At 37.6% G+C, this 14,639-nt stretch overlaps 1 protein-coding gene across 1 annotated transcript in view; it reads left to right on the plus strand.

Annotated features, from left to right (window-relative positions):
- Nucleotides 1–6,222: 6,222 nt before the first annotated feature.
- Nucleotides 6,223–14,639, plus strand: part of LOC139975148 (histone demethylase UTY-like) — a 90,643-nt gene continuing 82,226 nt past the window's right edge. The window contains exons 1-3 of the mRNA XM_071982792.1: nucleotides 6,223–6,490; nucleotides 6,588–6,654; nucleotides 13,969–14,080. Of these exons, the coding sequence (XP_071838893.1) occupies nucleotides 6,417–6,490; nucleotides 6,588–6,654; nucleotides 13,969–14,080 (253 nt within the window). The 5' untranslated portion in view covers nucleotides 6,223–6,416. The remainder of the gene's footprint in view (nucleotides 6,491–6,587; nucleotides 6,655–13,968; nucleotides 14,081–14,639) is intronic.

Genomic DNA, 14,639 nt, shown 5'->3' on the forward strand with positions numbered 1-14,639 from the left:
CGGCTCCGTCGCCCCTGCTTCCGTTCTGACATAAGAGAATTCAAGTAACCTGTGTATAATTTTGGTGTCCGGTCGAACAGTTTCCAGGCAACTTACGATCAAACGCCTACGCAGTGTGAGGGCGTGAGAACGGTTGTGTTTGAAGAAGTTACATGTGAGAAATTTACCGGCGTAATGATCTTTATAGAACTAAAATATAGGACAGGACAATTTGGTAGAAAGATTTGAAACTTAAACACATTAAAGTCTCTGAAACGTTATAATATACCATGGTAGATGGAACCTGAGATCGCAAAGTACTTTTGATGTTGATGTAAAGGTATCAGCGTGGTTATAGACATTTATTGTCAGTTATGTCGGTTAAGTTCGAGTTCCAAAGAAATAATGACGTGAGCTGGGCGTTGTATTCGCATTGAGATTGTGTAAGTGGACGCTTCGATAGCCAGAAAAGGCCCCGGTGATAAGTAGGACACCAGGCCCCCTTTTAGCACTTTTCATTTAACCATAGTTATATTATTAAAATAAGAATGCACTATATTGTTTATGCTCATATTTTCTCGCCCCTCCATACTTTCCGGGATGGACCCGTTATAATTGACCCCATACCCATTGGCTGTGACCCCCTCCCCCACCTGTGTATCATGTAGGTTCATGCTCCTCATCCTGGAGACCATGAACTAACGGAATCGCGGGAAATGTTGTTGGAAGTTGTCATCGTGAGGTTCATGGAAGATTGGGGTACGTAAAAGCCGGATAAGTTCGTCCACTTGATATGTCAGTTATTTATAAACGCTGCCAAGACAGTAAAAGGATCGAAAAGTGCCGTCTCGGGAAAAGACCACCGGCATTTTCTCGGCTTAAGCCACGTAATTACGTGGTGGAGCTAGGCCTTTACTATGGTGAGACTGATGTGATTAGTGACATTCGCTTTGTCTGGGAATCCCTGACCATTTCTTCGCTTTCCGTATACGGGTCCGTCGATTAACAAATGGGTTCACAATCCAGAATGTTGGGTAACATCGACATGACCAGGGGCGACGATTTGTTTCAAATATTGGGGGGGGGGGTGGGACATTTGCTTGGGTGCAGACGCGTAGTAACTTTCATCCCCAAGCCCATTATTTGTTCAGGATTTGAATAATAAATTCACTTCAAAACATGCCCATAATGTTGCACAAAATATCATCTATGGACAACCAATATAGATTAAAAAAAACCTTCAACCCCTAACAGAGCGGTCAAAATTGCACGAGTAGAGGGAAGTATGATGAAGAATGTTGGTCAGGGAATTTTCGAAAATTCAGACACAGTTAATTTATAAGTGTACAAATATTAAAACCTCTTATAACGGCTACTATATAAAACTTCGATATCATAAAAAATACAAAAAATATGCTCGAGGGGGGGGGGCGGCCTCCCCCTTCGCCCCCTGGCTACGCGCCTGCGGTTAGAAATCTTGTAGGAAACAGGCCAAATGGAAACCCATTGAACCCATATCGATGTGGATCAAATATATATTGTACGTACTGACACTCATACACAAGAGATGTACGGACATTATGATAATAATCATGAGTGACAACATGCTATACGGTCACAAGTCACAGAAACAGAAACGACCACGAAGAGTCATTTACCTCATGCAGCATGTGCTGGATGAAGTTTTAGCCACCGCCAAATATGATTTGGATAAATAATCTCACGCATTATTTTCTATTTATAGCCACACAAAAAGACTATGCCACCAAATATTGGGGGGGGGGGGATATTAGATACTATATCCCCACCTAAAATATTGGGGGGATGTGCAACCCGTCCCCCCCCCCGCACCCCCATGATCGCCGCCCATGGACATGACCCAGTACGTTCGATTTCATCCTTGACCGTTGTGTTGTTTATCTAAAGTGTTAGATTTATATTAGAATTTACAAATGACTGAGAAGTTGACGTCATCGATTTCGCAGTATATCAACATTCCAGACATTAATCATATTTAACGTATATTAAAGGCAAATATCTTTAAATTTGGGGTAGATATAAAACCATTACTGGGACCCATTTTTATTTCTTTACTCACTTATTTACATATTATCGTTAAATTTTTGCCTATATATATATATATATATGAAAATCGTAATGAGTTGGAAAATCAAGAACAGTGAAAAACTTTCAGCCTCCACCGGGATTCGAACCACGGGCCTTCCGCTCTGTACACGGACACCCTAACCACTAGGCTATGGACGCTTATTGTATGTCCAGAGGTTCGAAACCGGTTAGGAAGGTCGTAATTCCACTGTAGGCGTTTGTCACCTGTATCGAACAATACTATAGTTCTGTTTTTGGTGACATATTTTGCCTTACTCTAGAGATCAAACATGATGCTAACCAACTCGAAATCATTTGTGATTCCTAAAGCCGGATCTCGAAAGAGATACTTTGAACATACTTTATGTTAATGCAATGGAGGTAAACGACAAAGGCAATATATATATATATATAAATATATATATATATATAGATAGATAGATAGATATAAGCATTTTTCACCTGCAATTTATTTGACAGAAAAATTGATTTTGTCATGTTTCAGCAGAGTTTGTCGCTAACTTGTAATATAACAAACCAAACAATATATGTTCATGTTTCATCGGTGCCAACGTTAAAACAACCGTCTTTCTTTTATCCATGAAAATAATCCCGACCATGCAGTGAAATGAGCCATCTCCTGGTTATAGTGGCGCATTTGTGTCATTCACATAGGCGTAGGAGGCGGGGGGGGGGGGGGCTGCAGCCCCCCAACCAAAACTTTTTGTGAAAATTCGGGCAATATGCTGAGAATTTTTCGGGCACCTACTGCAAGAAAAATAATTTGCATTGTGTTTTTCAATGGTTAAACTGATATTATTATTATCATTATTATTGTACGGACTTCCCCAATAATCGTAACCAATATGGAAGGGTAATAACACGCATAGGCGTACAAGGCGGAGGGGAGGGGGCAGGGGAGAGCGTTTTGTGTTATTTGTTTTGTGATACTAATATTAATGTAGGCCTAAAATTTTCATTACTTAGCATCATGATGCCCGAATATTTCCGTGTAACACCACCGATTATCGACATCTTTGGCCACAGAAAAAAACCGCAGTAAACATTTTTTCTTTTTCTAACTAGTCAATTGTATACCTGGACATCCCTGACATGAGTGTATACAAGAAACATTTTCTTTTTCATGGATGGTGTGGGGGAGGGGGAGTGCCTACAAGCCAAGAAGTACAGGTTTATCATATTCTTTGTTATTTTTTATACTTTTTTTGTGAGACAAATTGCAGTCTCACCCGACACAGCGACATTATCCCGCCTACGTGTCGTTGAACAATGTATGTTTTTCTGGAGGTAGCTGAGTACTGTGTTTAAATAATAAAAACAGTGTTCTAAATAGTAGCTTAAAAAATATACTGTCCTATTTTTCCCCCTTCAAAGTGATGTTACCATTTTTTCTTCTAATAATTTTTTCTTTAAATAGGAGCTTAAAAAATATACTGTCCTATTTTTCCCCTTCAAAGTGATGTTACCATTTTTTCTTCTTCTAATTTACCAAATTTTTGGGGAAGTGTAAGTTTCTAAAATGTGAGATTATAAAATAAAGAATGTTTAGATGCAACTTGCAAGGCCTCAAAAGTCCCATTTCCGGCAATCTGAGAGGCATTTTTTGCCCAAAAATTTCTTGTACGCTTAGATAGTGTCACGGGACTTTCGGGCACAAAAGTTTCTGCCCCAAAACTGAAATGGTCCCGTACGCCTATGATAACACGGCAAATGATTGTATGTTATTGGCAAGCGGTGTAATAACTGATGCGTGCCTATATGGACATTAAGGTGTTGAACGCGCGCGGAGCGCGCAAAAAATTTTGGTTATATTTTTCGGGCAAGTCGTTACAGCCCCCCCCCCCCCCCAATCATATTGGGCTCCTACGCCTATGGTCATTCATTATGAACAAAGATCCGTATATGTCTGCAACGTACCGTATAACGGCTCACAAGCCGTGCCAAAGACAAATATCATTAAAAAAATCGTAACATTGATAAAGCAACCGATCCTTGAAATATCCCTTATCATTTTCTTTAATAGCAAAGTATGGTTAATGTAACTGAAGGGCCCATATGGAACACAGTCATAGCAAATGTAGTGATAGACCTATATCCTACGCATTTACAACGTTTGCAAACTGGTTCGCTTTGTAACTGCATTATCCAGTGACATATATTTCTTTTTGACATTGGGGAGGTGCGGGTGAGGGGGGGGGGTGTGAGGTTATCCACAGCTATTGACATGAAGGGTCATGAACCACGTTCAAAGTGCGTGCGTGATCAGCACGCCGGGGAAGGGGTTAGAGGGGAGGGGCGTCCCCCTCACCCATTCAGAAATATTACGAAATATTGAATATTGCAAAATGGTGCAACTTGGAGATGATTTTTTAAATGTAAGTTTTCCCTTACATATATCACACAAAATTTTCATATTTGACTTAGATGTGAAAATAAAATTATTCATATGTTTTAGACCGCTCAAAAACAAAACAGATCAGGTTGGTTAACATAAACAATTATGCCTTATCTTCAAGGGGAAATTGAAATTTTGAACATAACATGTATACTCAAATTGTTTGTAGAATAGGCGTAGGAGGCGGGGGCTAGGGTGGAAGGGGGGGGGGCTGCAGCCCCAACCCAAAATTTTTGTGAAAATTCGGGCAATATGCTGAGAATTGTCGGTCACATACTGAAAGAAAAATAATTTACAATGTGTTTTTCATGCATGGTTAAACTTATATTGTTATTATCATTATTATTGTAACGACTTCCCCAATAATTATAACCAATATTGGTTAATATGGGAGGGTAATAACACGGCAATGATTGTATGTTATCGGCATGCGATGTAATAACCGATGCATGCCTATATGATATGCACATGCAGATGTTGAACGCGCGTGGAGCGCGCGAAAACTTTTGGTTATATTTTTCGGGCAAGTCGTTACAGCCCCCCCCCCCCAAATAAAATTGGGCTCCTACGCCTATGTGTAGGACCATCGCATATCATATAGCACTGCAACGTAAGTTTTAAGGGTACAATAACACATAACCCTGCAGATGACAAAACCATTTCATGGTGTAAAGTCTTTGATCAAAAATTCAAAACTTCCACCAGCACGTACCTCAACACCCTGCAACAAAAAGCCTGACTGCCGCCAATGCGTAATATGAAAATGTCTATATTTTGTTCGAGTCTGACATTATAACACTAAAACTAGTTTCTAACGCAATCCCTTTGATAATAGGCCTGGCAATAATGAAGACCTGTTAGTGGTTATACGGTTTAGTAATGTAAGTATTTCACCCCAAAAATCAATTCTTCTCACCTCACTTGACCGCGAAGGAAAAGGAAGACGAAGAAGAATGACCGAAATAAATGGAGGGGCAACTTGTATTGTGTTAATTCGCGTACGGTGCATAATTTATATACACTTAGATGTGAAACCTAACAATATTTTGGAATGCTACCCAATTCCTTTCCCCCGTATCACGTCAGTGGTTGATATACTGTCAGTCTACGAGGTAAGTATGGCGCCTAGATCCATCTCCCCACCCCTCCCCCCCCCCCTCAATCCATTAGTAGCCTCCCATGCAGTTCCTGTCGAATATAAAGGTATCCACAGATGTGCACTACAACGCACACTACGTACGTAACGCGTATAAAGTGCACATGAAATGCTTAGCCTGAAGCCCTTTTATATCTATATCACTTTTTGAGATGATGATAACCCCTCCAAAAGGGCCATTCCTCGCGCCAGCTAGTTTATTAGAACCTTACACTTCGAATGTGATCATATCGTGCAATGTTCACACCTTACGGTATATGTTGTAGGCCCCTTTTCTCGCAAGTATTGTTTTTCATGTCTCAAGAAATAAGGGTTATCGAGTGTTACACTATAAGCGTCGCACAAAATTATTATTTTCCTTGATGGTTTCTGGTACTAGCTGCTTTGCAGTTGGTATGATATACCTGTTCGACATCTGGATGATTTTGGGATAACACTTCACTTTTTCTCAAGTTTCGGAGGGTACACGTTGTCACATGACACTTTAGCAGCCAATGACAAATCCCGTTATATGAAGCCTACGATAGAGAAATAAGATCAAAATCCTTATATCGTTGCAATTGTTTGTGTGTAAGTTGGGTATATGTACTACAATAGCGTAGACCACCATTAACACATGTGAAAGCAAAGTGTTAACGATATTACATCAAGACAATTTTCTTGTCTTCTGTACGGACTCGACCTATTCTACGATGATATGGTTTTCAGGAATAATTTGGATGTGAAGCAAAATTTCAATGGATCACGGTATCAAATAGAATGGCTAACGAACAAGCAAGTGAAGCTTTGGTCTTGAACTCCACTGAACTTGAGCTGCTGAATGAATACGACAGGTAGGTAAAATGAATCCAAATCAGTAAATTTTCAAAACCTTTTATGACACTTATGATAACTATGTGTTAAAAATATCTGTATTTCCTTTCCCCGTAGTCGTCTTTTCGGGTTCCTTCTTTTGGAAGGGGATGAGAGCACCAGGAAGAAGACCCTACTCGCGAAGGTGAGCCCTAGGCCTAACGTTAGTCCCTGAATGTATGTTTGTTTGTGTTACACTAGCAGGGACTTTGCTGTGTCAGTTTTCGCTCTTGCTAGCCTACCGTACCTCTAATGCACGTTTATTAACATTAGGCTTACTTTGCTGAACAGTCTGCTCGAGACTTAGTCACAGGTCCAGTATTTTGAAATGCCATTTGTACTATATTAAAATCGTGGATGATTGCACACAACTACTGTATCATGTCCTACGGAATAATCTAAAGGTAGTTTTGCCTGATTTTAATTAGGCCTGCTAGGCTAGTTTAGCTCCTCGTCCAACTTGTTATGGGTAACATAAACTTTTTAGTCCATTCCTGCATACCATTAACGATAGCTGTGTGAGACCTAAATGCTTGCATAAACAGCAGAAAGGTTCCCAACGAGCATAATAATATGATCCACAGATTTTTGTCGTTTTGCAAAAGTAAGCAGGTTTGTTTTGTAAACACTGAAGATACCATTTGATTTCAAAAGTATAAGGTCCTTGAAACGAACACTCTAGACTAGTACATGATTCTGGGCGTACTAAGAACTGGTGTCAAACAGGAGCCCTGAAGAGAGACCGGAAAACTAAATAACTATTCCAACCAAACCAATGATAAATTCAGTGGTATATTTCCATTTTCAGAAACAGTTAAATTCAAAGCAATAAATTGAAAAAAGGGTCTTATGCATTTTTGCACCAATCATGACATAATTTGGTGAAATTTCCTTCCTTATTGATATTACAATGTTTAGATATTAGTTTGGTTGAAAATTGATTGCTCTTTTCACCAGATAAAATTTGGTCCAAAGCATTGTTTACCAATTGCGGTTTGCGTGTAAGGTGCTGTATCTCCATGCTCTACCTGTGCATGCTTTGTTGCAACATAACGTTACTTGTGCACTCATATATCTCAAAAGTAATAGCCTCCTATGTTGAAACTAACTGAATGCTCCCAACCAAAGTTGCAAGGAAAGTTTTGGTACTTGAAGCAACCTGTGAAGACATCCATTTTTATGAACTGTAACTGACTTCAGCATTTAATAAAAATGATTTCATAGATGAGTTTAGAACAGCATTTACGTGACTGTTGTTTATCTGTATACGGCCCTGCATGTATGTATAATCAGTTTAGAAAAGAAGTGAATAGTTGCTTGTCGCTCATTGTGTTAACATACAGATCACTTTATGTAAACAGCACACCATTAGAGTTAAATGACTTGATGTGCATTGTACAGTGGGTTTTAAGTTTGATTTGTAATACTGAATGGATACCCAAGGGCCTGACTAAAATTGTGGACCTTAAAGCCTAGCCTACTTGATTTTGCTCTTGGTTCTGTTTGTTGGACCCTATGCTAACATTCCGGAATTTTTTTGGAGACTTTACAAAATGTGAAGCACATGTATATATGTTGTGATACATCCAAAGATGAATAGATTGGTGCAAACTTGCCAACCAGCCTTCTTTTGGCAATACCCTGTGTGTTTGTAGGCAAGGTAGACCATAGGCACACAGCCATTCTCAGACATAATTGAAAAAAAAAATAAACAGAGAAATGAATGTACTGTGCAACGGTGCAACCGTATTGCTGCTTAAAGAATAATATGAAAGCTAGGTTACAAAAATGTCAGTGGGCCCTTACTCGCTATAGTGTCTGTTAGCTCCACTGGAAGAAAATATTGCCTGGTCCTATAAATCTTGATTTCACATGGATGGATACATTACATACAAAACCCACCAACAAACTCCTCATTTTATTCTGCTGAAACTGCTATAGGAAAAACAAGGTTTCCTTGATGATAAACTTACTCAACCACCTTATTCATAGAAGAGGCACTCAGCAATTATTTCTTTATGCATAAGTTGGGTTTGAAGACCAACTTGCATGCATACAGAAGATGATCATAATTAAGCCCAGATTGTTCTGAGGGACAACCGGTACACTTTTCTTGTTGTATTAAGCTTGCATTATTTATGAAGCTTTTGATTCATCCATTATTTGATTGGGATAAATGTTAAATCAGATAACATTCTGAAAATCTGTTTTTTTTTTTCACCAGTGTGTCAGAATCTCTTTCCAATGCTGAAATTGCTTTTCATTACATTTGTCCAAAAGTGTTTTATTCTTATGTAATGCAAAAGAATTCCTACTTTAGTGGTTGTTTGGTTCACATTTTGAGAAACAATCCTTCAAGTTTATAATCAGGTAGAGGATAAATGCAATTACCACTCCAACATGCACTGAGATGTTGTTGTGGAAGGTATATCCGAAGTCTGTAGATATCAGTTATTGTATGTCAGTGAATTTAAATTTTATCCTGTGTAGCATTGCAAAAATGCTATGCAAAATGGTCAAGTTGCTATACCAGTGCAAAGATGTATAGTTGTCTTTGTAGACAGGAATCACAGAACTGGAATGTTAAATTATTCCCTGATGTATATTGCAGTGTAAAGTTCTAATATTAGTATAATAAATAAATAAATCTACATGTACAGTGAGTCCTACATAATTCCTGCCGCGGCCAATTCAAATCCCACACAAGGGTTTGCTTATTAAGTGACTGCCTTTGCTTAAGTATAAGTTTGTTAGATCTGGATATCTTTGAGAGAGTAATAAATACTGTAACAGTGTATTAAACTGAATGGCTAAATATATATACAGTATTTATACTGTAAGAAATAGGTCTACTCCGCATTTTAGATGAATTCGCTACAGATAGTATTACCAGCATATTTGTCATAATTACCGAGTGGCCTCATAATCTCTCGACTCTCCTTGGTTACAGTTGGGTCACAAATTTTATGATCTACTGTAATATTGACTTTTTTTTGGAGAAGTAAACGAACGACAGACTTGGAAATTTAAAACAAATTTACAAAGAAACAAAGAATTTGTTTTAGTAGCTGGAACAGGATTCAGTGAACCCCCATGTCCATTGGAGTACCAAATCTTTTTTGAGAGCTACCTTCTATTGATAGCCATTTCTTTGCTGGGGGTCGCCTTTCAGTAACCATAGTACTTAAAACCATATAATAGTATATAGTACTTAAGTACATATAGTACATGATATAGTACATAATATAGTACATATAATAATAAATAATAATGGACAATTAAAATGCGCCGGTATCCGTCAAAAAAGACGCTCATGACGCAGTGACACAAACAGTGCGATAGCAAAACAAGAAACAGTAAACAAAGTACAAGACAATAATGAAAGCAAAAATGGGCTACAGTGTGCAATTAATTAAACAGTTTTCAAAAAGTACTTAAAGCCAAAGTACTTATAGTATTGTGAAAGGTCAAGGATCACACACTAATTTTCATTTCTGTAATTGATCAAATGTTACCTTATATTGTAGCTCCTTGGTCTTTTGCACTATTATCCACTTCTCTTAGAAGTTCAGCATATTATTACTTCAGTCTAAAGTGTGGTATTTGAAATACAGTAGTTGTAGTCTGGTACAACACTGTACTTACAGTATTTCCTAAAGTGAATTTACTCCAGGTTGTGACTCAAGAAACAAAGTGTGTATCACAAGGGGTTTAAGCCTGTGTTATGCTACTCTCCTACAGGTAGCAGATACTCCATCAATGTGGTACCCTCAGTCAGTGTACTAGGGTATACACATGTACATGTTCTATGTCTTGAGAATGCGGATGTTTTCCTGTTAGATTACACTCCTCTGTCAGGCGTATACATTTCAAGCAAGTTTATTTCAGCAAGACCATTCTATAATACTGACAATTAAAGTGACAGTAAAATTGTCAAAGTTAGCACACTATAAGACCGCATACAGTATGTATATTAAACTGTAGCTTTATAAAAAGTTTAATAATGCAGAGAGCCCTTATGAGCTGACCTAGAGTGAAATCTGTTATCTTGACAAACATTTTGAAGTGTCTTTTTTTTTCATAATGAAGGAGTGCTTAGCATATTCACTAAACTCTGTACTGCCTACCATTTATGAATCCATTAGAAATGAATGCATTTATGATTATAAACATCAAAAGTATGAAGTTATTTGGAAAGACTCTGTAGAAGCAGAGGTCAGATCTCATGAGAAAATGCTCTTCATGATGATGATGATGGATGGTGCACTGGTATCCAGATAGTAGAATAATGGGGCTCTAACAGCATATCTACAGTGAGTGTTGTCATATCTGTCCTAAATCTGTACTGTTTGCAGATTTCTGAATCAAAGTAACGCAATCGCATGAAAGCAAAAACAAGCATATGAAACACATTGAAGAACCGCTGGGTGAAATCTGGTTGTCTAGTTCAAGGTGTTCCACTGGGCAGTTTGGCCCAATGGAAACTTTGAAATTATGTTTCAAAACATCTCTTAGAACTGCAATTGCTAATGCAAGAAGGTTTATGGTACATTATATTATTAGTTTATAATAACTCACTGTACAAATCAACAGCTTGGCAAGATCCTGGGAACAAGATACTGTAGGGCCAATATGACAGTGCCCTATGTCTATTTTGGGTGTAGGTGGAGAGTCCCATTTTGTTTCACTTTTTCAGTAGCCAAAGTTGTAACCTCAGTTTATCTCGTATTCATCATTCTCAAGAAAGTTTATAATCAGTTCAATCCACAGTTATAAATTCTGATGGGGAGGAAAGGAAGAAGGCTAGTTTGACTGAAGAATAAAATACTGTAGGTTCATTAGTGCAATGGTAGAAACTAGCCTTTATACAGTACTCGGTCGCCAACTGGTCAGCCTTACACCGTGTCTTTCTACAGTAGGGCTAAATGAGAAGACAAGTAAAAGTGAAGAGTAAAAGTGTGCAGAGGTCAAAATGTGACTTCATCTCTCAATGGGAAGTAGGTACCAAAGGAATACACAAGGCCCCCCAAAAAACAAAACAGTGTAATATTAATGTAACATAAAATTGAAGATATAGAAAATAGGGTCAATGATCATCAGAGCTACAAGACTGCAGAATGCACATATTTTGTAATGTTAAAGAGAGAAGAAACTGATAACAAACTTATAATCTAATATTGCATCAAGCATACTGTAGTTGAAAGTTAGAGCGCCTGACTTTTTGATCCTGCTTCAGAGGCTAAGGAAAACACAGACAGACTAAGTGGACACTTAATAGAGACATATGTCACATACAGCGAAAGTGGAACATGACCAAAAGAAAGCCCAAAATTATCACTAAATTGGGGCAAATTTTTAAGTCTGGTCTTCTGAGAGGATGAACTTTCTGTTCCAAACTTAACCAAAATTAGATAGATGTCCGGGGAATGGTTAGTTGTTTACACCCAGTTTACTAACTTAATCCCCCCAAATAGATAAAAGTGATAAATTGGTATATCATCCCAAAGCCTGGTGACGATCTACTCACCAAAGTGACCAAACCTACATATCTCTCTTATGTTGTACACATTCACTGTTATTTAGATCCATTTTTTTGGCAACCAAAATTGTTGTTTGGACAAACGAAATGCAAAGCCTGTTTATCGGAGGGACAACCATCTGAGTAAAATACTTCAAACTTAGCCGTGCTTATGTTGTTACTGTATATTATGTACTTTAAAAAAGTAATCATTGTCTCTTAGTATGGTAGTGACTTCTGCACTTGCTAAAAATATACTGAGTTTGAGAGTATATATAAATTATAAAGTACCTTTTTTTTGTGCTCAGTTGTTAAAAAGCAACGAGACACAGCCACATAATGAAAATCAATAAGTTGTAAGTTGCTAACAAAGAATAGAAAGGACAATATCACTTTTCATATCTTCAAGCAAAAGTAGGCCAGAAAAGTGAGTTCAGAAATTGCAAATGCAGTAACTAAATAGTTCACACAAAGTGCATATAATGAGTGGCCATAAGAAGCTTGTTTAGCTACTCTGTGGCTGGGGGCACTCATTGGCCCAACGGTGTATGGTAGACGCATGCTAATTAAGGTTCTCTACCTTGGCATATAAGTCCTCAGTGTTTGAAACCTACCCTCATTGGCCAGGCTTCCATACTCTGTCACAAATGAAAAGAGTTGTTTATATGCTCAGTGTCGAATCAAACATAATTTTACATGTGTGTGGGTTTTTCCAGATGTTTTGTTAAGCACCCCATCCTGTATGTTAGGGGAAGTCACATTAGGTCTGACACACTGGTGCAGAGGTGACAAGTCTTGACAAGAAGAGGAAAGGGTTAGAACTTTAATGTGTGCTGTTTTTTATATCATATATGTACAACTGTAACTAACTGTTTTGTGTAATGTTATGTATTTTTGGTGATAGTCTGGGAAGTCCTAAATATTTGCATTTATTTTGCAAAAGTAGTACGTGTATTAACTAATTTTTGTGTTTCCCACAAGATACCGCTATAGACCGTCCTGCCTTTTTAAGTTACGATTTAGGTATTTTGGTATTATTGTGGAAAATTATGGTCTATTTTTTCTGAGAGATTTGGCAACCAGAAAGTGTCAGTGAGAAGTTGCCAACCAGGATTTTCCTGGTACCATTTAAGTACCATTTGTGTCTCATGAGCTAGTCTAATTTGAAGATAATGAAAAATAAATTTGAATCCCTGTTGAGACAGATTAGTGAGATTACAGGTCGTCACGGTTTTGCAGAAAGAATATAGAGATTGTCGTTTTCTTTTTGATACAATACAATTAAGTTGAGGTGGGAATTTTGTTTATCCTTTTGTTATAACGTTAAAAAATGATTTTGAAAGGTACAGTAACTGTTGTTAAAAATACCAAAAGTAACTGGAATGTGGCTACAAGTATTCTGTAATGTCCTCTTCACGTACAGTAGATCATAGGTTAGAAGGGAGAGACTACCAAATCGGGTCATTTTGTACCATATTTGCATATAACTGAAATTCGACTCTGGCAGTGATAAGGTTCTAATAACTACCTCCCTTTTTCTTTACTCAGTGCCCTCTCATATTAAGGTAGAGTATGGTGATTTGTTTACCGACATACAGTTAACTTGATACTTTGTTTGGATATGCCATTTTAGAACTATATCTTTTCATGGAATCTCTGATCCAGTGCCTTCTGTTGTCTCCCCTCTCCCCCCTCCCTCAACTCTTTCCTAAAGAGTGACACCACCTCCTTTCTCAATTTGTATCAAATTTGGACCTACATTGAATTTTTATCCACCTTAATTATAAACTTTTTTGAATTAGAGGTTAATTGTTAAATGTGACACTGACCGGTTGTAGATGGTTTTTTTCCCAGGCTGAGATGATATGGTAGACCATCTATGCCTGTTTTCTCTCCCCAACACTAAACATTGACCTGTTTTATTTGTTGATTTATTTTCAGGCTGTGCAGTACTATGACCAGCAGTTGAAATCACCAGACAAACATAATTTAGATGCCTCAGTGTTATGCAAGATAGGCCACTTCCATTTGTTGTTGGGGGATTACTCAAAAGGTAAGAGATCGCAAATGGTTTTAGATTAATTTAAACAAATTACATTGTTAGACCTCTTCTTTATATATTTGTTTTTTGTTTTGACATGAAACTAGTTTTTAGCAACAACGTTGCTAAAAGCTAGTTTCATGTCAACATTCATTACTGGTTTGTATATATTTTTTGGTTTGTATACCTTGAACAATTGATTAGTTTAATTTTCCAGACGTTTTCTCAGAGGTTTGAAAGAGTGAAAATAGTGAAATGTGCAGTGCTTTCACTTCATGTAAAACACCTCTCTCCTGGTTCAGTGGCAAGAGTAACAGTGCACATAAGAAGAATAACACTACTAATTCTGGAACACTGCCCTCTTTTTTTGCTTTCTGCCAGATGTATGTGCAACATGTACTGCAGGATGTGTGGAAGCATTGTCTGTTTATATAAATCAATATACTGTACTGTCTATGTATATATTTATATACCTTATGGTGTAGCATTCTGTGCTATTTAAATTACTTTTTCTTTTCATGCAGCATCTCTTTTGGCAAATTTATGATATTCAGACAAGATACACATAATA

The sequence above is a fragment of the Apostichopus japonicus genome, chromosome 10, assembly GCF_037975245.1.
Source record: "Apostichopus japonicus isolate 1M-3 chromosome 10, ASM3797524v1, whole genome shotgun sequence".
NCBI classification, from domain to species: domain Eukaryota; kingdom Metazoa; phylum Echinodermata; class Holothuroidea; order Aspidochirotida; family Stichopodidae; genus Apostichopus; species Apostichopus japonicus.